General features: G+C 37.8%; 2 protein-coding genes and 1 long non-coding RNA gene across 4 annotated transcripts; all 3 read left to right on the top strand.

Moving 5' to 3' along the window:
- The first annotated feature begins 152 nt into the window (after positions 1-152).
- LOC116265659 (uncharacterized) lies at positions 153-959 on the top strand. The gene is made up of 2 exons (XR_004175156.2): positions 153-592; positions 678-959. It is a non-coding gene; the product is annotated as an uncharacterized LOC116265659 (long non-coding RNA).
- A 3547-nt stretch (positions 960-4506) lies between these two features.
- Positions 4507-11911, top strand: LOC116246048 (uncharacterized). Of its 2 annotated transcripts, XM_031617735.2 has the most exons (6): positions 4507-4805; positions 6328-6489; positions 8670-8907; positions 9981-10190; positions 10855-11135; positions 11214-11911. In XM_031617735.2, exons 1-6 carry the CDS (start codon positions 4560-4562, stop codon positions 11349-11351), a joined length of 1275 nt encoding a protein of 424 aa, XP_031473595.1. In that variant the 5' UTR covers positions 4507-4559; the 3' UTR covers positions 11352-11911. The 2 variants fall into 2 exon arrangements, with proteins under 2 accessions (XP_031473595.1, XP_049931622.1); XM_050075665.1 differs by lacking the exon at positions 6328-6489.
- Positions 11912-14090: 2179 nt separating this feature from the next.
- LOC116251082 (protein PGR) lies at positions 14091-21065 on the top strand. Its single transcript, XM_031625157.2, has 5 exons — positions 14091-14353; positions 14475-14588; positions 16235-16457; positions 17772-18020; positions 20798-21065. The coding sequence occupies exons 1-5, from the start codon at positions 14139-14141 to the stop codon at positions 20927-20929; spliced, it is 933 nt and encodes a 310-aa protein (XP_031481017.1). The 5' UTR covers positions 14091-14138; the 3' UTR covers positions 20930-21065.
- Positions 21066-24603: the final 3538 nt, after the last annotated feature.

Genomic DNA, 24603 nt, shown 5'->3' with positions numbered 1-24603 from the left:
AGTTTTATAAACCTTTTATCTCGTTTTCTCTTTCTTTTATATATATAAAAATCAGTGTAATGGGGGTTTGAACATTGCTCTAAAGACTGGATTCAGCTCATGATATTCGTTAAAATTATGCATCAAACATCTTTAAAGCTAATAGGGTTCGAGTGTCCTCAGCTTCAAATCCATGGCGCCATGACGATCTTATCTCCATACTGCGAAAAAGTTAAGTGAGTTCATTATTGATGGGGCCTTTACTTTGGTGAAGCCTGAGCAGGAAAGCGAGATGAGAGAGAAGAAGTGGTAGAATTGGATTCTCTCTCTTTCTCAGCCAGCGTGTTCCCACGCCAATGATCTCAGACTCCCAGCTGTCGGTTCGAGACCGTGGAGCCGCCTCCCTATCCATTAAAAAGCCCTCCCCTCTCCCCTTCTCCTTCCCACTTTCCACAGTCACTCCCTCTCTCTCTCTTCCTCTGCTTCGTCTCTTCGTTCTATCCATCCGGTGATCCAGACAGAGGACAAGGATGTATCCACCAGGGAACCAGGACATGTCTTACTACGATCATGTCCAGCGCCGCCGTGAAGAGAAGGGCTGCCTTTATGCCTGGTTCGTCTCTCTCCCTCCCTGTTTCTATCTCTCCCTGTTTTCAGAGAATCTGATGGTTTTCTTCCATTTTGTTTTGTGGGTGCAGCTTGTTCGCCGCCTGCTGCTGCTTCTGCTGCGCTGAGACGTGCGAGTGTTGCTTAGACGTCCTCTGTTGCTGCTGCTAGCCGATTCTGTTCGTAGGCCACCATCGTGGCCTTCTTCCTTCCGCCATGATCTTGCTCCCTTGTCGTTCTTCCTGTAGTGGATCGTCTTCTTGTTGTTGTTTGCCTGTGGGTGTGATGGGTGCATTCTGTGTAAGGCAAGTCGTGTGATTTGATGTGAAGCGTTGACCTTGTTCTTGAATAAACACCAGCGTCTTTCTTGAAAATCCGATCGATCGTCGATGATCTCCGTCCTCTCATGATGCCCAATTACATGAACAAAAAGAAGGAAGAAAATTATTGTTGGTTGATTAAAGCTTTGAATCTATGCGTTATTCTCGTCGGTTCCTTCGATGGATTTCGTTGGCTGATTCGATTGGCGACTGCAAGTCTTTCACATAAGCCTTCACCAGATGCTAAGTAAAATTCTTTTACCGGTGGTAGTCGTCTCCGACTTTATCGCCTTTGGAAATCCGTGCGATTAGTTTCGATCATAAATTGGCACTACGTGATGGGAGACGGCATCCACAAGAAAACAAAAAGTATTTTAAAATAATTTACAAAAACTAAAAAAATATATATTTTATGATATTTTGCCAAAAAAAAATTTATTTTTTCCACTTACCCAGATACCGCCAACACCAGAAAAATATCATCTGATCGATTTTTGACAGGGATGTCACAGCCTTCGAAAATGGATTTGGTGGAATCTTATCGTTGAGGAATATGCCCACAAAGCAATGAGGAAATTTATGGGGCTCCCGGTGTTTCCCCGAACGGCACGACTCTTTTTTCCGAAGAAAAAGTTATGCCTTTCGTGTTCGTGGAAAAATTTCCCGTGTGACAAGCTGTACTCATGACTTAAAGAGTCGTGGAAAAAGTTTTAAGAGACTTTTGATTCCTGGTCTTCATTCTTCAACTTTGGCATCCTCCAAAATTTTGAGATCCAAATCCAAACAAAAGAAAAAATATGTAGGGTTGAATGAAAGAAGGCCTCTTGATCTTCCAAAAATACCTTGAAAATTGTAAACATTTCTTGAATATGATGATTGTATTTCAACATTTCTTGAATATTTTTGTATCGAAATGTTTGCTTTATATGCTTACTTTGGTCCAACGAGTTTGGTATAAAAGCTTGGCTTGAGAAAGAAATGCTTTCAACAATTCCATGGTATCAAGTTCCACCAACTATAATGAATAATGATTTCAACTTTTCTCAAAAATCAAGTAGCAATATATGACGGTGAACGCTTTAAATTTTGGGGAGTCTCTCTTTATTCCTCTTTATTCAACAAGGGCTAAATAAGTCAAGATTTCATCTTATTGTGAATTATTCAAAAGCAAAATAAATATGAAATATCTTAAAGAAAAATGAAGGCTCTGAGAAAGTCTTATCAATCAAACTCCAATGCCTTTGATTCAAAATCAAAATAAATATGAAATATCTTGAAAAAAAGTTTCTGAAGTTCTGGGGAAGTCATATGGATCAAACTCCAATATCTTTGGAGAGAGTTTGACATGCTATTTAAGCAGGAGAACAAAAAAAAATTCTCTTTAAAGATAAAAAGATTGTTGAAAAAAGTTCTACGGAGCTTTTCGTCTAAAAATATTTATATTGTTGCGGCAATTAAAAACCAAAGCGTATTTCGGCCTTTATTGTTATACAAACTAATGATTTCTTTACAGGCACATAAAAAGCACATATCTAGGTCTAAGCCAAACAATTTAGAATAAGCATTTCAATGTAAGCTGAATGATGTGAGTTTATTTTTTTCATCTCGAGTCAGAAATGTTCAAATAGTGCAAAGCATATTAGAAAATGAAAGCAAGTTCAACTTAAAAATTTTGAGAACAGATTGAGGTTGGCAGTTTATATCAAATGAATTCTGAGACTACTGCAACGAGTATGACGTTAAAAGATTGTTAACAACTGGAAAAAAAAAAAAAAAACTTGGAGTAGAATAGAGTCATTGAAAGTGATAGTAGAATAATTGTTAAAATGACAAGAAGCATGCCAAAATTTAAAAACCTTCCAAATAATTTTTTGGGTTGGAGTTGTTCATACTGCAGTGCACGTCTTGATCATATTTTTTACAAAGCCCATTTGTAACTTCTTATGAAGCATAACCATGCAAAAGCTAAGGGAAAATTATCTGAAAGTCTTTGGCTGCATTGCGTATATTAAAAAAGAAAATCTTATCTCATGACTGATAAAGTTTGATGAGAAGGAAAATGAGTATTTTTTTTATTAGGTGATATTTCTAACACTTTTCATCTCTTTAATCCAAAAATTCATCCTTGTAACTTAAAGAGACCTAATTCTTTGATGAATCAAGTGAATGGAGTTAAGACTCAAAATCAACAAAATCATATCTACAAGGTCAGGATCAAGCAATAAAAGCATGAAAAACTTGAGCAGTGAAGCAGATTGTCCTTCTAAAAGTATGAGAAAATTTTATGAAATTTATAAAAATGTGATTTTACATTGTTATTTTGTCAACCACAAAATTTTGAACAAGTTATTCAAAATGAGATCTAGAAAAATTGCCATGACTAAGAATCCACAGTTCATGGTTGATCAAAGGATATTGAAATTTGTCATCGCTACATCAAAGAATTGGTTGAAAGCCCCATCAGAATGCCCGCATGAGGGAGAAGGGAGCTGCGTCAGTGAGGTGTTCCGTCACCCACGTCGGAAAATCTCCCCTTTCTCTTTTCATGGCCGCCCCCTCGGAGAAGGGAACTGCAATCCATTAGATACGCTTAAGCCTGGGCATCGGGTCGGCTTGACTCGATAACGAGTAAGACTCGGACCGGCCCAACATCCAAAAATCGGGCCGAGCCCGGTTTGGGTCCAGCTAAAAATGTATTTTTTAATATAAAATATTATAAATATATATTAATAAAATAATTAAAAAATAAATTATCAGGCCTAAATCGGGCTCACTCGAATTGGCCTGATAACGAGTCAGGCCGGTCTGGGTTCCTTTTTCCCGGGCCGGGGCACGAGTCGGACCAGGTATCATGTACCCGACAGCGGCCTCGGCCCGGTGCCCAGCCTTAGATACACCGGACGTCCAGACTATATATATGAGCCTCCCTCCAGTCAAATGCTTCTTATGATATTTAGTTTATATGACAGGAAGGAGAATTAGCATGGCACCTTTTCTTAACATAAAAGTAATTAAGAATGACAACATTTAAGTTCTTAAATAAAAGAGACATGCATTCAATTTAGTTGCTAACCATGGTTTCTGGTGGAGGACGCTCAGAAGGGAATCATCAAAACACCTTATTATGTGTTTGACAAATACCATAAAACTGCTACAATTGAGTACTGCTCGACCTGAAGTATTATTGAATGTAAAGTTATTTATGCAGAGGTTCGAGGTGAATATATCTGAGTTCACTTGGAAAGCATTTGATATATTGCTACTATAACTATGGAGTCCTGCGTAGAAAGTGTTTTATATATTTGATCTCATCGATGATACTGAACTGTTGTCCAAATTTACTTGCATAAAGATAAATTGTCCAAACTAAATGTGCATGAGATAATTTGACGATCCTTCATTTTAAAGAATATGCGACACGGCTTTTGATTTCTTATATGTATAAGAGCTTTTCTATATTTTTCTTTTTATGGCCTTTCATGTGATCTTTGGATTTGAAAAAAAAACGGGTGATTGCACCTTTATTTTATATTTTCAACGAAAAGGCAAATTTTATTTTAAATATGGAGATATTTTGCACGATATTTACCGGTTTTGGAACTGTGTTTAATTTCTTTTGTGCAGAGAGCGGGAGAGGGAGAGAGCCCCGGGAAGATGGACGGAAGAGCTCGAATGGAGGCCATTTTGAGATCCCTTACGTCGGCGGGATGGTGCTTCAGGGACGCCGACGAAACCATCGGCGCGTTATCTGCTTTTGCCACGACCACCGGTGTCGTTGATGAGAAAACGATGGAGGCAGAGTTGCTCAACATGGATCTGAGAGAAATCGGTGGGAGATCACTGCCCGACCCTTCCCTTTTGAAGAAATCATCTCATCTTCAAGGCCCTAAAGTCTTGCAGGCATGCCCACGTCCACCTGCTTTCGGTTTTTGCGTTTGCTTCTTTTTTCCCTGTAAGGATTTTATATTCGTGAACGAGTTTCTGCCAAACGCTGAAGATTTACTGGAATTTGGATAGCTCTTCCCTTTCAGTTCCAATTTAATCATTTGATATTTTTGGCCAATTCCTAGTTTCTGAAAGAGACGTTCTTGTGGTAAGTCTGTCATTCAATGGGTTTTTTGTTATTCTTTTTTGTTTACATCTCTATTCTGTTGAGTGAAAAAAACGATATTTGCCGAAGGCAAGAAGTTGCAGAAGCCATGGTATATCTATTAGTTTGTAAAGTTCAGAAGTTAGTGTTCTTTCATGCACGGTATGAAGTTGTAGAGGATGTGGATGGTCTGTCCGATCTCGATTCGACCTCTTTTGTGGTAATTTTTTCTTTGCCTCTCTTACCCTAGATTACCGGAAGAGGTTATATAGCTGAATTGTCCTGTACCACCTTCCGTTATGCCTTTCCCTTTGATTCAAGACTGTTGCTCGGTTTGCTTTTCTTACTACAGTGTGTGCTTCCAACTGTATCCTCATCACCACTTGAATGACTACAATCACGACCTCCCATGCTGATTCATCCTCTTCGTCTACCCCTTTCAATTGGCACACTAAGAATTTATGGTCAGGAGCGTACCATTTTATGCTTAGTTTGTATGGGCTATATGTATCTTTTGAAGACATCAAGCGAAGGGCGTGCAGGGTCACCGGATTAGGTTGCTGTGATCTCCTCATTGCGATCAACTTGCATTAGAATGCTCACTGTCAATGTCATGCAACAACTGAAGCACTTTTCTCCCTTTGAGCTCCACCTACTAGGCTACTATTCTTCACACAACTTGTGAAGTGAAGTCTAATCATTGTGGCTTAGCCCTTCTGGGGATTCCTGAGTTCATCATAATGCTCACCTGTCTAACTCGTCCTCCTCTTTTGCTAGGCGATAACCAATCGAAGTTGCCTTTGTGAAACTCAGCTCGGCCATTAGAATCCTCGGCTTCAGGGGACTATGCTTACACCTTCACTCCTTAAGGCATCCTCGCTCCAGTGAGACATTCCTCAGGGGAATGTCGAACTTCTCGTCTCACAACTCTCTTACAAATCTCTTTCCCAGTGCATAAATCAACCACAAGAGACAAAAGGACAACAGAGCTTATAATGGTTAACCTTAGTCACATAAGGGTTAGCGACATCAGAAACTAAGAATAGCACACACAGACCCACAAGTGAAGAACTATTGTAGTCCAGAATACTCTGTGGAAGTACATTCTTTGGCGTACTTAGTTCTGTAAATCATGTTTAGGGCCTTAGGCAACAGTTTTAGAGTTCTGTTAGTTATAACTTTTTATTTTTTCCCCCATATTTTTACATGATGGAAGTCATTTTGTGACAACCTGAGCAATGATGTGCTGGTTGTGTTCGTACATAAAATATAATTTATCTTAAACAGGTCTGCTTCTCTGTAATTGTAATTTGTGTTTTTCTTTTGAAGCAGGTTATGTCTGTCAGAGATGTTCATCAAAGTAGCACTGAAGTATCATTCAAAAACTCTAAAAGGCTTCTGATGTTTTGTCTTACTGATGGTTATTCAGAAGTAACCGCCATAGAGTATACTCCATTATTATCAATCACAGAAGAAATTATTCCTGGCACAAAGGTTGATAATGCTACATATCGTTACATATCGTCTATTTAAATCAAATGGCTAGTTCCTATTTCTGAATGCAAACAAAGATGATGTGGCCTTCTGTTTTAGGTTATTTTTGTCATTACATTCTATTTTAGGATATGTTGGTCATGAAAAATTTTCAATTTTTATGATTTCCCCCAAGCTTCACATTGGAAGTTCTAGTTTTCTAGATTGCAATTGCAACAAATAGCATTGGTGGATCAAGTTCCTACTATGCCTCTGCAGGAACACTAATAATTCACATAGATTATTTGTTTATTTATTCTTATGTAAGTTTCTCTGTAATTAACTTAATTTGGAGCATCTTCTTTATGTTATTGCTATTCTTAAGTGTGTTGACTGTAGAGCATTCATTAATGTAAAGAATAGTGCCATAAGGTGTTCTAGGCTTCTTCTAGATGCATGGAAGGCATGAGTGGTTAAGTTGCTCACTTGGATTAATTCTCTAGCTACTAAGATTCCAGGTCTATAGTTGCTAAGCTGCTCACTTGAATTAGTTCTCTAACTAATAAGCTTCCAGGTTACCAAAATTTTATTTGAAGTGTCCTGGTGGATGGATCTGTTATCCTTGATTTTGACCATAAGATGTCATCCTTGTCTCACCATTGAATGAAGAACAACACAGAATGGCAGAGCCTCAAATCTGAGGTGATCACATGGCATGTCCATGCTTTCAGGAAGGTGGATGACAAATTCAGTTGCCTTCTAATTTGGAGAAATGTGGACTAAGATTTCTTTTATCGCTTGAATTCATACAGTTTTTGACATGAGAATGAAAGGCAAGGCCAGATAAATCCAAGCTTTGTTCATGTATGTCGCACATAAAACAGGCAACCACGGCTCCCAAACTGGTTATTCTTTCTCCATGTTGATATATTCTTTTTAGTGCATCATTTGCAAGGAATGATGGTTTCTCTACCTTCCTCTTGGTAGTTGGCATTTCCAGACAGAGGCTTGCTATGAGAAGTCAGACCTTGCAAAAAAGGCAAATTCTCTTCCTTATGAATAGTTTTCAACTCGAGCCTGGTTTCCACCTATTTGCATCGACCACTGCAGGCGAAGGAAGTAGAAAAAGTTAGTTTGTCATATTGATCATCATATAAGTCAGGAATCTGCTCCATTATGAAACACATACTAAAGTAAAAGGTGACTGATTTGGTGATTCCACTGGTTCTGATCATAGATCTTGGAAAGGTCATTAGTTCCCCTCATAGGTCTTGGAAGACGTTGATAGCTGTGTCTCACGAATGCTGATGTGAGTGTGGTGTTTTCAGTAAATCTTAAATGCACATGCAGCACACTTCTGAAAAATTTTGCAGATGTGGCACATGTGTGTGTGCATGTCTCTGTGTGTGTCTATGTATACAGGGTTTTTAGAATAGAAGTACTTGTTTGCAACCCCATGAACTGTCTAAGTAACAGCATTGAGGTGGTCCACAAATGGAGACCTGTAAAGTATCTTTTTGACAAAGTGACAGTTAGCTTCTTGAGATGGAAGCTGGTTAACTCTCTCTTTTTCAGTTGGTGGTGCTGATAACCATATAATTAAATAAAATCAGATATTTGAAGGTAGTGCATATTAGTGCTCATATTTCTCAATACTCAAAATATATATAGCATATGTATGAACATCCAGACCAACACACACTGCACCCACATCCACACCTGAGTTGAGTTGATGTGGCAGCTGTTTGATGTGTCCATGTGCCGTAGGTCTAGGGCATGTGCGTTGTAATTTTTAGAATGATCATCAATGTTCCTGATTTATTTGATGGAATTCGTCAAATGGATGTCCCTGTCTGCATCTTTTTGAGTCTTCCCTGGGATTTTGTATTATGCTTCATTGCCTCCACTATTTTAATGTCTGTGGTTTTCTCTTTTTCCCTTTTTTTTTTTTGCATTGGCAATTTATTTCTTATTAATAATCTAAAGGCCATCTAGTTAAAGATGTCAGAAGTGAAGTTTGGGCTACTATTTTTCAATTATATATCCAGATATCGTTTCTCACACATGTTGAGTTTGCTCTTTTATTGATGCCATCTGTGTGGCATGCCTTTAAAAGATCTGTATTCTAATACTTACATTAAACTGATCTAAACTTCTTTTTGCTCTGGTCTTTATGTTTTTTAATAAATGTTATTATGTAGGTTCGGTTGGAGAACAAAATACCAATACACAGTGGCATATTATGCCTGGAATCCAAAATGATCACCGTGCTAGGTGGTCTGGTGCAATCTCTTTATGAAGAGTGGCAGATTAGTCGGAAGTATTCTGGATTTTCTCGTTCTCATTTGAAGCTGTCTCAAAATACGGACTCTGTAGGTCCTCCACCATTTGAGAAGTTGCAAGTCAGTTCTCACCTTCAAGGGTGCAAGCCACAGAGCAGTTATGTCATATGCATAGCCTCTTTCTGTTTCCTGTATTATCCATTTTCAAGTTTCTTGAAAAACTATTGGTTATCTTTTGACCTTTGATGCATACGCTTCTCAGCTTACCAACGCATGTAAATATGTTCGGAGTTGGAATAAACTCCCATCCATCATCAACTTACAGCTAGAAGAAATAAAGAATTGGATCTGTCTCTCATTTTTTTGTGACTGGGTCTTTATATGGAGTCACACACCAACAAATTACCAATTCACAAGTATTGTGGAGATGTAGAGTTACCACTGAATTATTTTTTGAAGTTACCATTTTCTAATAGTCATGTTTATAAAAAAATGTCAGTTTTGAATTTTTAAATGGATATCCTATGTTGTGTCTCCTACATGTTAATCAGCCATGCCCATGCATCAGCTGCATTAAAGACTCCAAGGCAACTTCGTCCCAAGTATCCCTTCTGTTATGACAGTCATCAAAATTAAGTAATGGAACTTGCAATTGAGACGTGGATTCTGCTCATTATGTAGCATTGCTTTGTGAATCTTTCTGGGCTTCAGGTCCTTTTCCATGTTTGAGCATATTGAGAGTCCAGTTGTTTAGTTTGATGATTTTAATATCTCCGTCAAAAGTTGTTTGCATGTCAAGAAAATGCTAAAATTGAATTTCCATCCAGGTAAAATTTTCAGTTTGGGGATGTGTTGATTCTTGATGCACATGAAGCAACATTCTAGATAGCTGCTCCAGAGCTCTTTGGATTAAACAAATCTGATTAAAATTAGTAGATTGCCTATTGACTTGGAAAGATTAGAATAAAGATCACAAGAAAATTTGCTCTTTTTGTGTCATAAATCGAAGGGTGAAGGATGCTTGATCAGTATATCATGTACTTCATTCCACAGACTATGCTTGCAAAGCTAGCAAATTTGTTCAAGGAAAGGGTTTTACGAAAAGCATATTGGTATGATAGGAAGTTAGGTCGCCACAACTTTTCCTGTATTCCTGAACAGTGAGTCACTGTGGTCACATGGTAAATGATTTCTTGTATACAGTGTCTGAAGTTGATGTTGTTTTTACAGGTTCATCAGAGTTTATTGCAAAGAATATGGTTCAACCTCATCTGGAACGATGTTCTGATGCAATAAGGGCTAGGGGCACTGAGGGTTATCGTGGTGCCCATGAAACTCATGTTTCTGATGCTACTGTTCAAGGTCGCTCTTGCATAACAGAGTCAACTTCAGAGAGAGACGAGGAGAAGTCTGCTTCCTCCAGTTCCAGGCCAAAAGAAAGTATGTTTTTGATTCCTAGCATTAACTCCAGTAATATAGGATGTCAACCTTATCTAGCCTTTCAAAAAGCAGGAATTTGACCAATGCATGTTATTGTGGTGGGAAGCTGTCAAGGTTGCCTTCGACCCTGATGAGCAACATCAGCCACATAACAGTCAATTTGTTTCAAAGTCATCACCTGATTAAGCACTGCACATGTAACTGTCTAACGTCAACTTATTAGTTATGTTTAGGAGGCGTTACAGGGGTTGCTTAGGGTTTGATCCAAAGCTTCCAGAAAGCCTAATATAGTAGTTTAATGGATACCTCTATGGATCAGCATCAGATCTAGACCAGATTTAGTTGGATACTGTGACAGTCACCGTGGAATCTTTTCTTCAAGTGATCTTGGTCAGGCTTTTGTGTGTGTATATGGGAGTGTGCTTTCTGTATATTTTTCTTTGCACTTGCCTGGGTCTAATGGGGTACAAGATGCTAATCTTGATACAAATTTGCTCGCCAAAGTAGGTTAATGATCAAGTTGGACTGCTTGAGCATTGTAGAGTCCCTCTGTAGCACTCAGAATATTGGATTGACCTGTTGAGACCACCCTTCTCTATTTGCCTGTTCACTTCATGGCCTTGTGGCAACTATTCTGTTGCTTATGTCTCTCTATCTGCTGCAGTTTCAGATGCTGTCCCTATTCAAAATCAAGCTGCTGCCCAAAAACTATTTGGAAGAATGAACAAACCAGACAAGGATGGCAGGCAACCTATGCGTGGGAGAGGCACAAGGCAGCGTGGTAAAGGAAAAGCTGAAGAACCAGCAGTTTTTACGCTGGATGAATGGGAGAAAAGAAAATCCACCACCGGGATCTCAGGCAAACTTGAGACTGGTTTAGATGTAAGAAGTGATGAAGAAATTGCTAGGCAGCTACAGAGACAATTAAATTTGGAAGATCAAAATGTGAGCATCTTCTTTTTTTATATTTCTCAATGAGCTTTTCTTTTTCCTGATCATTCTTTGCTGCTTGATTATGTTCAGTTTGCAGGGTGTCATGAATCTGAAGCAGACAAAATACGCATGAGTATGTTCAACTTTGGAAGAGAAGGAATACAAGCTGAAGGTGGACGTGTGGGCAGAGGTAGAGGTAGAGGAAGAGGTAGACGGAGATTCGGTTGACAGAACAACATGTGATTGATATTTTTTTAGGTTGCATTTGGGAAGTATGTCGCAAGAGTTGCAAGGGCACCGGCAGCACTTGTCCTTGCTGGACCCTCCTGTCCTTGTAGCAATTTTTGAGTAGGTCCTCTAGGCTCTATAACCCCATGTTTCCTCTCTTCCTACTCTTTCCAGCAAGGTGGTATCTTCCACTTGTTTTGAAATATTTCGAGATCTCTCTCTCTCTCTCTCTCTCTCTCTCTCACACACACACACACACATATAACATATACTGCATTTATTCATTGGTAAGAGAGCAAACAGGTACCGTCCTCATATCATATCTAAAAGGAGACTTAGTGCTTCGGTTGTACACTAGGCTTTTTTTTCGGGATAGAAAAAAGCCATACCACTTTTCGGATGCAAGCTTGGGGGAACCATACCACTTTTAATCCTTCTGAGCTTTGGTAGTTTGGTTTTGCTTGTTTCTCTGTGTTCCCTTGTATGTAAACCCTTTTTCTTGTTTTCAAGTTTTAAATCTTCAGTATGCTGTACATTATAAATTGGCTTATTGTCTGTCATGGGGGCTAGTTTGATCTAATGCTTTTTAAGTTTATTATTTTAAAATATGCTAGAGAATGGTGTTTCAGTTAATTGCCCAGTTTGAATTGTTGAAGGGATTATTATTACTGTGCAACTTCTATTGGAATTCGTATTCAAATCTAAACTGTATGTGGATCTGACTGCAAAACATCTGATCTAAAACTTTGGACAAAATAAATAATTTCAAGCATTTATTAAGTTTGAATTGTTGAAGGAATTATTATTAATTCCAAGCAAGATGAGGTATCAAAAACTTCTGAAAATCATTTGCCCTGGAATTCAGTATTTTAACTTCTCACGGGTAGCTGTATTTAACTGCTAGACCAGAGAAATACTGAAGACTGCTGTTCCTCCGGGTGATTATATATTTTAGCAAGTGTAAGCGAATGATCTTGTTTAGTTGGCCTTCATTTCTTTCTAGAAACTAGAGAACGCTTGCTGATGATTCTCTGGCTTAGCCAGGCATGATGATCCTTGAGTTGAGAAGGCATCTTCAAAGTGAAAGAAACTTGTGATGTTCGGGTAAGGAAGCTTCTTGGTTCTAGGAAAGACGTGTGCTGTCAACGTTGACTGAATCCGATGCTCAGACATGCTTGTTCTTCCCTTCAAATCTCAAAACCTGAGAATAAAATTTGTAACAATTGAATATATTCTGAATAATCGTCGGATGATTAAAAATTAAAAATATGTCTTTGATGCCATTATAAACCGTTGATAAAAATACTGTAAACCGTTGTTATACTATAAACCGTCACTAATGCTCCTTTGGAAGCAGTTACTGATCCACAATTTGACACACGGGCTGTTGTTTTCTGGGTTTGGCTCAGCTGGATATAATATCTGGTAGGACCCGGTCACGTAGTTTGCTGCCTGTGGGCGAGGGGCCGGATTTGAGAGTTTGTTTTATCTTTGTTGTTAAATTGTTGTCACCCATTTAATATGCATTCATTTTCTTCTTTACCTTCTCATGTTCATGCAGTTATATTCTTGTTACCAAGATAAATTTGTTAATATGTGATTTATATTGCATTACTCTAACTTGCAATACACATTATAGGTTTTATAGTTTTCAAATAGGCGCAGCCAGGCGGACCTGACTCACACCAGCTCGACCCAAAACTAAACCAAACTAGAACAGGCGGGTATTGGACACAAAACAAGTCCGATTTCACATTATTTTGAATAGATTTTTTTCAAAACGTAAGAGCAGTGGATACAAGATATTTATTTAAAACTAAATCCAATCCGAATTTGATCTGATGTCCTTTCTTAAATCGAACCCGGTCTGACTTCTTAATCGAATATTAAGGTTTTTTCTTCATATCCGATTTTTTTTTTCAGAACAATTCGATCAGATATTAGATCCAGATCAAATATATTAACATCCCTACAACCAACGGCATTTTTAACGAGGGAAAAGACTTGGACCGAAGTTGTTGGGATCACCACTGCTTTGGTGAGCAAGATATTTGGCCAAGAAGAAACGGAGGCACATGCTTCTTGCATGTTCCCAGTCAATTCTAGGAGAGAGAGTCCATTCGAAACGGATTAAGTTGAGAGAAATAAGTTTAGAAAAATTAAGCCAACACCCAAATATGAAGCCCTCACCTCTCTAGTTTGCCATATGTAAATATGTGGTTTGGAGACATAGACAAACCGGGTCAGGGCCAAGTCCAGGTCCTTCAATCTAGGCTCGGTTGGACAAATAGACAAGCTTTACTTGATCTCAAGTTGATATCAAGAGCAGGAAAAAAAAAGAAGAAGAAAAATTATAGTTTTTGAAATTAGGTATGTAAATAAATGTTTTTAAAAATAAGGTACACAAAGATTCCAACATGTGAGGAAATTTGAATTTCAGTCCAAATCCAATCCAGATAAAATGCTGACCACAAAGTTCACCGATTCAAGTAAATCTAGGATCTTGGTACAATGAGATGGTCCGGTTTAGATTCTCCAAATCCGAGCCCGGATCCAAACAGGCAGGCCAGAACAAGACGGACCCAAGAAATTCTTGGTTTGGATCCGAGCTCCGGGGCTTGATTCAAGGATGCACTTGAGAGTGACACTGACGATTTTTTCCTGGCATTCATACTACCAAAACCGGTAGCTGTTACTGTGAATCCCAAATAACTGAAAAAGAAATTTAATTGAAAATTAATTAGAAAAAAAGAAAGCTGACAAGAAAATGGCGGGAGGTCTTCTCCTATGCTAAATCCGTCACCAGGGTCTGTTGCAACTTGCAGAGAAGGAGGAACGAGGAAGAAGAGAGAGGGGATGGAGGGATTAGCGATCAGAGGAGCCATAGCTGTCGTCGTCTCCTTGTTGGTAGCTATCAGGGCGTTCAAGCATGGGTCCTTGAGCAAATCAGGCGCATTCATGGGGTTTCTCGTGCTGTCGATCCACATAGCGGCGAGTTACAGGTGAGAGAGCGTCTTCTGCTTCTTCTGGTTGTATTCCTCCTTTGTTCTTAGTTATACTTTTTGGGGTCTCGTTATCGTCGAGAATTGAAGTATTCCTACCTTTGGTTTCTTGTTTCATAAGATTTGGGGCGATTATATTGGCGTTCTTTTTCACCTCTTCGAAGTTGACGAAGATGGGAGAGGATAAGAAGCGCGGGGCTGATGACTCATTCAAAGTGGGAGGGCAGCGTAATTGGTATATCCCTCGTCTCTTTTCTATTTTTATGCTTTCTTGTTTTTGTTCTTGTTCTGTTTTCCTCTTCCTAGTATGTGACTAGATCAATGAATCAATATTTTGGCCTACTTTAAATAAGTGTGACAGAGAATGAGAATGTGCTGGCTGGCCTTGCCGGGTATAGTTAGCTCTAGATGAAGCTTATAGTACTTCATAGTTACATATTTATGGTACAATTCTGCGTAAGGTCTAGACCAGGGGATAAGGTGAAGGAAGATTTCAGGAACGGTTTCTCAATCCGCCCAGTGACCACATGGTGATATCCTTACTGGGGAAAGAAAGGCATCGGATAAAGGCCCAATACGCCTTCATTGTTTTACCTTTCATTATTATCTCGTAAATGGACAACTAAAGGTATCCTATAATCATGGATGAAATGATTGTCCAGAAAGGGAATAGTTTTAGTGCAGATGATGACCGTGAATCAGCCACAATATTTATGCCGAGTATGGTGATGATAGAGCTGAAAAAATGGCAAATGTAGTTGAGATACTACTAATTTTGGAACTAATGACAGGTGTCACCAGAGTAAGAAACTTGCTAGAAGAACTGAGTGTTCTTCTTTTCAGTCTGTAGATATAGACAAAATGTTCAAACTTCAGACCTTTTGAATCAACAATTTTCTGATAGGATTTATTTACACAAAAAAAGCGGCAGACTGCACCATGAATTTGTTATGAAATTTTGTTTTTCATCAAATCTCTGAAAGCCACTATACAATTAGGGTACATCCAATTTAACAAATTTGACAAATCCACATCCATAATGATTTGGACTCGATTGCATTCTTTGCTAGTTGATATTGCTTTGCCACCTCTTCTTTAAATTCATGAGAATGCATTTCTCTCCTAGAGAAAAGAATCATGCTAATAGTCAGGGAGTTTATCTAGCTTGCTTCTTCCAGCCAACCTCCCTTACCTGATAGAAACTGCACAGTCTACAGCAGGCTTTACAACCACTAGAATTCTGCTAGTTGGTGCAGGGTTCAGAAGCATTCTTGTAAACAAGTCAACATGAAAAATGAAATCCTTGCAGAGGTTGCCAAACTGTCTCATATTGTACTTTATTGTGTAACTACCAATATCATCACTGTATCTTTTACATGCACACATGCATGTTAAACATAAGCTGAAGAATGGAGATTTTATCAGGATGAGCTCCCATCAGTTTGATCTCATTTATGAAAAGTAACTGAATGTGGTTTAAAATTTTCAGATTATTCTAGTTCTCCCTTCTCTTTTTTGAAAAGGATTATGTTAAGGCCCAAGGATTCAGTATTAATCAGACTTCTGAAAATTTGCTCTGTCCATCATCTTATATTGAAAGATAACAAGGGCCAATGATTAAGGGAATTCAACTATCCTGCTCTTTCTGGCACAGCAGATGTTCCTGCATTGTCAGCTGGCCTGCATCTGTACTGCATCATGTCACTTTCAGAAAGTTTGTCGTGATGCAGTGGCCTTCTCAATCCTTCCTAGTCATTTTGATCTAGCAAATCCTGAGCTTTCTTCAAAGCTCAGCTATATGTTTAAGATTGAGCAATAATAATGGCTTCATTTATCTTCAGCATCATATCATGTTCTCTTCAAAATCTCTTAATCTTTCAGGATTCAGGTTCTATCAAACAGTGGAATTGCAACCATTCTGTTGGTTGCAGTTGGATATTTGACGGGTTGGAAAGATGTTTGCTTAGATTCTAAAGAATCATCCTTGGTAACATGTTTAATGGGTGGTATAATTGGACACTACGCCTGTTGCAATGGAGATACTTGGTCATCAGAGTTGGGGATGCTTAGTGATGCGCAGCCTCGTCTTATAACAACATTTAAGGTACCATATAGTCTCTTACATTGGTCAGATAAGTTAAATCGATTTATGTATAACTTAGCTGGGCAGCACTATATTTTAATAAATTCCTATTGTAGTTCTGATTTTCCCGCTTTTTCTACCAATTTGGCACATTTCTTCACTAAAAAATTGGTTATATGTAGGAAGAGTTAGTAAGCATGATATTCACAGATTTTCTTTTGGTTTAGTTGTGAACTGCCTCAAATTATGTCTAGTTGCTGCCATCTGTTTTTTGTTTCTCAAGAATAGCATGTGTAAAGTAGCTTTTATTAACAAGCAAGTGTTATCATGTTAAAACAAAGATGGATGCATTTCAGCAGATTTATGAGATGTGTTATGACTTATGAATTTTCAGGTTCTTGTACATGAGATAATATTGGTGTAAATCATTGTCACAAACCTTGCCATTTTTTCCTAAAACATTGCATTAAAAACTGAAAATGAGGGAAGACGAAAGAAAAAGGTGAAAAATGCATGATATTTTGAAAATATAGCAGTTTTGTTGCGGCATTGTCATGTTTTATTCCAATTTTTTTTAATAAATTTTAATATTTTAAGGCCTCTTTTAACATTGTAATAACTATTTTGATTTTTTAAGAATATCTTTGTAACAATATCTCCAGAAACTCAAAATTCATTATTCTTGTATTTTTCAATTTTTGAATTCCCAAGATTTTCCTGAGGACAAGAAAATTTCTGATTAGTATCCAGGAAAACTTTGCCAGTAACAACCTAAGAATAATATTTTTAACAATTGTTTAAATGATTCTTTACCACATAATCATTGGTCATGTCCCTATGGAAGTTTACAAACTAATTTTTCTGCATCTGACATATATAAAGATGAATAAAAAATACAAATATGCATGAACATATTGTAAAAGATAAAAGGGAAGCAAAAGACAAAGACAAAGTTAAGAAAAAAGAAAAAGAAGTGCACATATTCTAGTATTCTGGATTTGTTCTCTGGTGTTGTAGAAATCACCGAATCTATTAACCTATACTGCTGCGAAGAATTTGTTTAGTTGGATGAAATGTGTATCCAGTTACACATTCAATGTAAGCTTGTTGCTGATGCTCCAAATTCATCTACACATCTGACTTATGTCATGCTTGGAAAGACTGCTTTCATTCAATTCCTGCTTGCAGAAACAGCACTTCTTATCAATGGCACTTAGTTCTTGAAGTGACATGACCTAACTACAATTTTTAGTAAAACACTGTAACATTATATGCTTTTCTGTTTATTTTTCCCTACGTCGGTCTTTTCTGAACCTATTGATGCTTTCTTTTCAGACGGTCCCAAAGGGTACAAATGGGGCTGTGACTGTATCAGGTCTTATTGCTGCAGCAGCAGCTGGAAGTGTTGTTGGCTTGACATTCATTCTTGTTGGACTTCTTACAGCAAGTTGTAATGTGGATGTGGCTCTGAAGCAGCTGTTGGTTTTGCCTCTCAGTATGTTGGCTGGGGTTATTGGTAGCCTTATTGATTCTCTCTTGGGTGCGACTATGCAGTTTAGTGGCTTCTGTTATGTCCGCAAGAAGGTAAAGTATTTATCCATGTTTTTTCTGTCTACAGCTGTTAAAAGTTAAATAGACCAGCTGTATGTTCCTCATGCTTGCTGTCCTGAGTTTTCACCAAATGGGTTCATTTGCCCATGATTGTATGTAAAAGAGCTGCCTACATTTTTCACAAGCTTTAGTGTGTCTGGAATTTTAATTTGACTTCACTGTCCAAATTCTTTCACCCAATGATGGTTCATAGGTGCTCAGCTGAATCTCTTTGGGTGCTGGCAGGAGTGGGGCGTTGCATGAGATTTTATTCTACATCTCTTTGCCACTTCTCACTCGGCCTGATGTTAGGGATGCAGAAGCATGGTTTTCTTTGCTAGGAATTTTACTTTGTATCTTGTTTTTCAAAAAATAAAGTTACAAATTTTCTCGACATGGAGTTTTGGTGATTTTAGTGTTTCCATTAATTTTTTATGTCTTTGATAGTCATTTTAAAATCACATCCATGTGCTCAAAACCTATTCTTTACTGAAATCAACTGTGCGAAAGGGTGTACAGTGAGTTGAGTTCGAATCAAAAGTAATCGACTCCATTGGTGTACTGGTCATCTGATTTGCTTTTCAAAAGGAGGCCTCCATTTCAAAGTGGTATTTGTCCTTCTCTTCGAAAACTTTTTTTTTTTTTGTAATGCTTAGTTGGTTCTGGTTTAGCCGAGGTGGGCTCAAATTTGTGCTTAGCTGAGCCAGGCTCCAGCTAGGCTCAAGTTTGAGCAGGTTGAGTCAAGTTGGTGAAATGAAGCTCGAGCTGCTTTTCAAGACTCGAATCAAGCTTAAGTTGCCCAAGCTCATCTCAAGCCGAAAAAAGGGAAAAAAATACATTTTTTGAAGAAACATCAAAATGAAAAAAACTCTTTTTTTCTGTTTTTCCATTTTGTTGCATTTTTTTGTGCGTTATTTTACATTTTTTTAGTCACCAGATTTTTATTTTCACATTTTATACATGTTATTTTTAGGATTTTTTTTTATTTTTTAAAAACTTGCTGAGATTTTCTGGAGATTTTCCCTAGAAAAACAACTCTGCCACATTATGCCTAAGAACAACCTTGCCGTTTAATACCCGAAAATGATATTTGTAATATTGGTTGAGAGCAAATGGCATTACAAAGGCATGTCAAGTAGAGACTTGTAGTTTCGTGCAATATGGTTGGTGGTCTACATGGTCCTGTTTGTATAAGTCTCATCATGAATTTAGATCCGAGCGCAAAGGCATGCTTAGCTAAACATTTATTGCCTTTGTAGATCATGATTTTCAACTTTCAAGGTAGTGAAGATCAAAAGCTTACAGTTCTTGAAAACAAGGTGGGCTTGACAATATTTGGAACACCCATACCAGAAGTAATTTGAACTAGTTTATGAAATATGCTTAATATTTGTTGGTAAAATGAACTGAGCTAAACATGATATAAAGAAGGTTAAATCTTTTTTATAAGTTAAGTGTACTCCGGTATGCTATGGTGGGTAATTAGTAAATCATTATATTTGACCTGCTTGTAGGTCGTTGATCTTTGAGAAGCTTTAGGTTGTCTTTAATCATGTTAAAAGCTCTCAACCAGTAATAGGTGAATAATGGACTCATTTCGGGTTGATATTACCAGGGTTAGATTTTCCTTCCTTGCGTTGATCATGGGTTCCAACAACCAATTTTGCTGCATTCTCCTGGTCAAGCTGGAGTAGTGGCTTGAGCAAAATTATCTTGCATGATGTCTTTTTAATAAGTTTGCTGTTACTATGTCTGAGTCGCATCTTACAAATGACAACTCTGAATTAGACAAACATATGAGCAATAACTATGTTCCTTTTTCAGCAGAATCGTGTTTATGGTCAATTATCATGCATACCTGTTGATGGTTATGAATTATGATTGACTATGTTCAACCAGATTAACTCAAATATTGGGTCTGGTTGATTATATTTAAATTGATTCAACTGAAGCTCTTTGGACTAGATAAATTGGGTCTTTATTGTCACTGTTCTAGTGTGTGGTCTTTGACATGCTTAGCTAGCTGGGACTATTGCAGTTGCACATACACAAATGTCCAGACTTCTTTTTAGTGTTGGAGAATTGTGAGCCTCACTGTCTAAAATGCATTGAACATCTTTGGACTTGCTCATGCAAATAAAATGGTGCTTAGGGGATGTTTCCCTGATAAAAATAGAACTTTGAAGACTTCTGAGGGCTGCTAAATACCTCAGATTTTCCTGGTAAAATCATTAAGCTATAATGGTTTGTGCATAAGGTCTAGTTTACACTTTGTGGTCCAAACCATTCTAGTCCAATTCTGTTGACATAAGTGTGTTCAGGATTGAAGTTAAGAATCCTTGTGTTTTTACGACCAAAAACATTGTGATTCTTGAGCCTAACATTTATGCATTTTCAGCCACTGATCATGGGTCAACAAAAAGTCCTTGGTACTTGTTGGGTTCCTTAGATCCAGACACTTCTGTGGTCAGATTTAATAAAATATTTTGAAAAATCTTAAAAGTAAACTAGATCGCATGTGCAAACAATTGTGACAAATAATCTGTGCATGTCTGTGTGTCTTTGAAGTGATTTATATTGGTTGGTTGGTTATTATAGTGTCTAATTTGATATGCCTGATATTTGATTAGTCAAATGGAAAGGAAGAAATTGTCATGGCAAGATTAACAAATCTTGTATAAACTTCACAACTAGCATTCACATAATTCCCACTTATTTTCATTACCATTTCCAGTATACAACTTTTGAAATTTATGGTTTTTGTGTTGTAGGTTGTTGGAAAGCCTGGTCCTACAGTGAAGAAGATAGCGGGTGTACATATACTCGATAACAATGGTGTTAACCTTGTATCTATTTTACTGTCAACTCTTCTCACGTCCATTGCCTGTCTCTATATTTTCTGAAATACCATTGTAATCTTTGAAATTGTACCACTAAGTGGGCAGGCCGACCATATTTATAGGTCTGGGCATGAACATTGAGCGTTGGAAATATTATGTTTTCAGTTTCAATTGATATACTTTGAGATTTAGGTTTCTATTAAGTGGGTGATGTTTTTAAGCAAGCGTTTATTCTGTAACTCAAGTTTTTCACTAGGATTCTTCAGTTTTAGATGGACACTGGTTTCCAATATCAAATAGCATACTGGATTATCATCTTCTGGCGCTATGGAATCACTTGAGCAAAGCAGATCCTGATTATTTTCCTATATTTTGTGGAACCACCAAAGCTTGTTAAGGGTCTAAAGATGCCACCTTTTTCAAATATTAGGAAAATCTTGATAATTCAGAAATTATTCTTTCTGGTCTCTGCAGATAAGTTTCCAGTCTCTACAAGCGATATTGCTGTTTAATTGGCTGGGATCTCTCTCTCTCTCTCTCTCTCTCTCTCTCTGCCATTTCATGGTTGTGTTTGTGTTTTGTATTGTTTACAACTCTACAACAACAATAAATTGGTGATGAATCCTCCAACTTTTTGTCTGTTTCCTCAGTCATGGTAGACTATGGGGGTAAGCTAAGATTTTGGCCAGAAAAATTATGCGGAGCCCGTGCCTGCAAGGCCAAATTTTTGTTGATGGTTGGATGGGTCTATTTAACATGATAGTGGCATTTTACCCCGTCTCTAATGAATGACGTTGGTAAAAATGCTTTTTAAATTTCTGTTTGTTACAGATAAGTGTAGTTAGTTGGACTCAGATGTCAAAGTCAGATGCAGCTTATGTACAGATTCAGATCTAATGTGTGGTTTTTGTATATGTCTCCTAGTTTTGAATCCATAACTAAGATATAAATGTCACTCAAATGTCAAACCCTATGTTAAGTGGATCAGGATTCGTTTTGGTTGACTCTATCTCAATCGCAATCCGAATCTGATTTTGTTAAGAGGCCTTTGTATTTGGACCTTTATTCGTCTTGAAACCTGGTTAAACATGTAAAACTAGATTTAGCTGAATTTGTCTTGGTTTCCCCTAAATCGAATTTTTCAAAGCCAGGTGTTGCCACCATAGAGCTAAAAGTCAGTTTCTGGCTCGACACGCTTGTGGATGATACTGTTGGCCAAGCAGTGGACAGAAATAATGGACGAAACAGATTTACGGTTTACCAATGGTCAGTCAGAACATGCCTTTCTTTTTGCCATTTGTAAACCTGTTTCTTTCAGCCTGGCTAAGGACTAAAAATGGGTAATAATAAAAATTGTATATTAATATAATATATAAACATAATTAATTATAATAACATATATATATTTTAAATAATATAATGTTTTAAATAATTCATTGGGCCAGCTCGACAGACAAATTTAAAGCCGAAGCCTGAGCGGGGCCCTATAACCATATGCTCACCTTTAGTTTGTATTTGTCTGACATCATCAAATATGCTAGGATTTCAGATCCACAGAGTTAAGATTGAACCTCTCTTATCAAATTTTAAGTCCACAGTTTTTAACATGCATCGTAAATTTAAAATCTATGTTGCGGAGATTTAAATTAAGGATCTTTTCAAAACACAGCCAAAATACACCTTTTAATATACCCTGGGATCAAACGCAACCTCTGTTTCAGGCATCCTCTCCAGAAAAGGGTCGCAAGCACCTACAAATATTTTTTCTTGCGAACTGTATGAAGTCATAATCAACCTTCCTAGATGGAATGGCATTATAGCTAAAGAATAGGTCAACTCCTGGTCTGATTCAGGTCAGAATTGAATCTGTGAAGCCGAAACTTCTAAAACCGTCATAGTTTACGTGCAACGGCGCATAGTGTGGGCTTGGTGTTCAAAAATCTAAAAGAGCACTGTTGGAAACCATTTTTTTTTGGCGTTTAGATTGTAATTGGTGAGACTGGTTCAACCTCACATGTTAAATTCGTCAACCTTCTTCAACTTGAAAGCCTTAACCACAACTGTCAGTCTGGTCTGCATAAATTACGGAGACCGTGTTAACTGTGGTTCTTAATTCTCATCGTTTTCTCTCTGACGATACAAAATCATATTGGATTGAGTTATTTATTTTATTTTATTAGGAACCTGATATTTGGCGTACCACTATCAATTACGTTCGAGTATTAAGCTCTTGATCTTTCTTGACCTGAAGGTCTTTAGCTCAATTTGGTAATCAGTTAGATCGAAAGACTTGCATGATTGAGTTCAGTGTTGCTACGATTGGTATTCTTGAAGAACTGAATATTTGTGAGTTTTTTAACCAGAAATTTACGTACAGATAAGAACTGGTTTCTTGTGAAGCTATTTCTCAGACGGGCAACTCAAAATTCCTTTCAGATCTGAGGAACTCAATTCTCTTTGCTCCTTGATTTTTCGATGTTATTTTAAAATTTATTCACTTACCTCTGATGTTTGTGCACGCAACGTACTATAAATTTCAATAAGGTGGTAGCTAATCCTTCCTTGCGGGTTGAGTGGAGTGCAATGCGAAATCCATTTTCAACATTGTCTTGCTTAAGAACTTAACTCCAACTTTTTCTGGTACTTAAGCTTCAATCTGTAGTTACTTAGACCAGAAGTACTGAAATGTAAAACCTCCCTCCAAAGACCGACTGGATACACTCCGCTTGGATCTGTCATCGCCGCCGCACTCTCCACCTCTCTCATGAAAAATCTGCGAATTCCCTCTTTTTGGTTTCTTTTGTTTAGTTGAAGAAGGCATGGTGGGTTTGAGCACCTTCTGCCACCACCACCATCTTCCTTGCCTCCCTTCCGAATGGAGCATCTCCACCTCGGCCACGACGTCCGCCTCTTCTTCTTCATTTCACTCACGCAACCTATGCGATGAAGTACTGCAATTTGTTCGTGGTATTTCGGTCTCTGGATCTCGCACTTTGAAGTGAATTTAATATCAGTATTGGAATGTCCATTGCTAACATTAGGCTAAGGAATACTGAGGATAGTTTAGTTTGAAGTAATGATGGTAAGGTGGGCTTGAAGGCAGGAGAGATTATCAAGAAGTATCGAATTGAGGGTGCTAAAGATTGGTGGCAGAAGAAGATTTGGACACGCTAGGCCAGGCCCCGGCCAAGAGCTGTTCGCACTCCTACATTGCTTGTGAAGGCAAACTACCAACCCTTGATAGGATTCAAAAGGCTCGGATTCAGCTAACAAAGCATTATTCTTTTTGTCATTATGCAGAGAGGAGACAAATTCTCATGTCTTAATAAAATATAAGGTAGTAAAGGAAGTTTGAAGGTATATTGCTGCAAAGTTTGGTAGAGTGAAGTTTTTTCAAGGAGAAATTGCAGATGAGTTCAAGAGATGACTACAAGCTAGGATACCAGAAAAGTAAAGGCGTTGGCGCTGCAGGATGGCCTTCTGAGTTGTTTGCTGAAATATGTGGTGCCTCAAAAGTAAGATGTTTTTGTAACAGTCTTGAACTCCAAGTTAGCAGGTTCAAAAGAGAAGTTTGGAGGAGCAACATGGATAGTTTTACATCTTATCAAGTGGCATTATCAAGTGGCATTATGAGACAAAAATTAAACTGATAATTTGGATGGAAATTGAAATTGAGCTCTACAGTGTAGAACCAAGCATGGACCGAAAATAGTTGGATTGAACTATGTGGATAATGG

This window comes from Nymphaea colorata, chromosome 1 (genome assembly GCF_008831285.2).
Source record: "Nymphaea colorata isolate Beijing-Zhang1983 chromosome 1, ASM883128v2, whole genome shotgun sequence".
NCBI classification, from domain to species: domain Eukaryota; kingdom Viridiplantae; phylum Streptophyta; class Magnoliopsida; order Nymphaeales; family Nymphaeaceae; genus Nymphaea; species Nymphaea colorata.
This window is presented reverse-complemented; position numbering and strand designations above follow the sequence as displayed.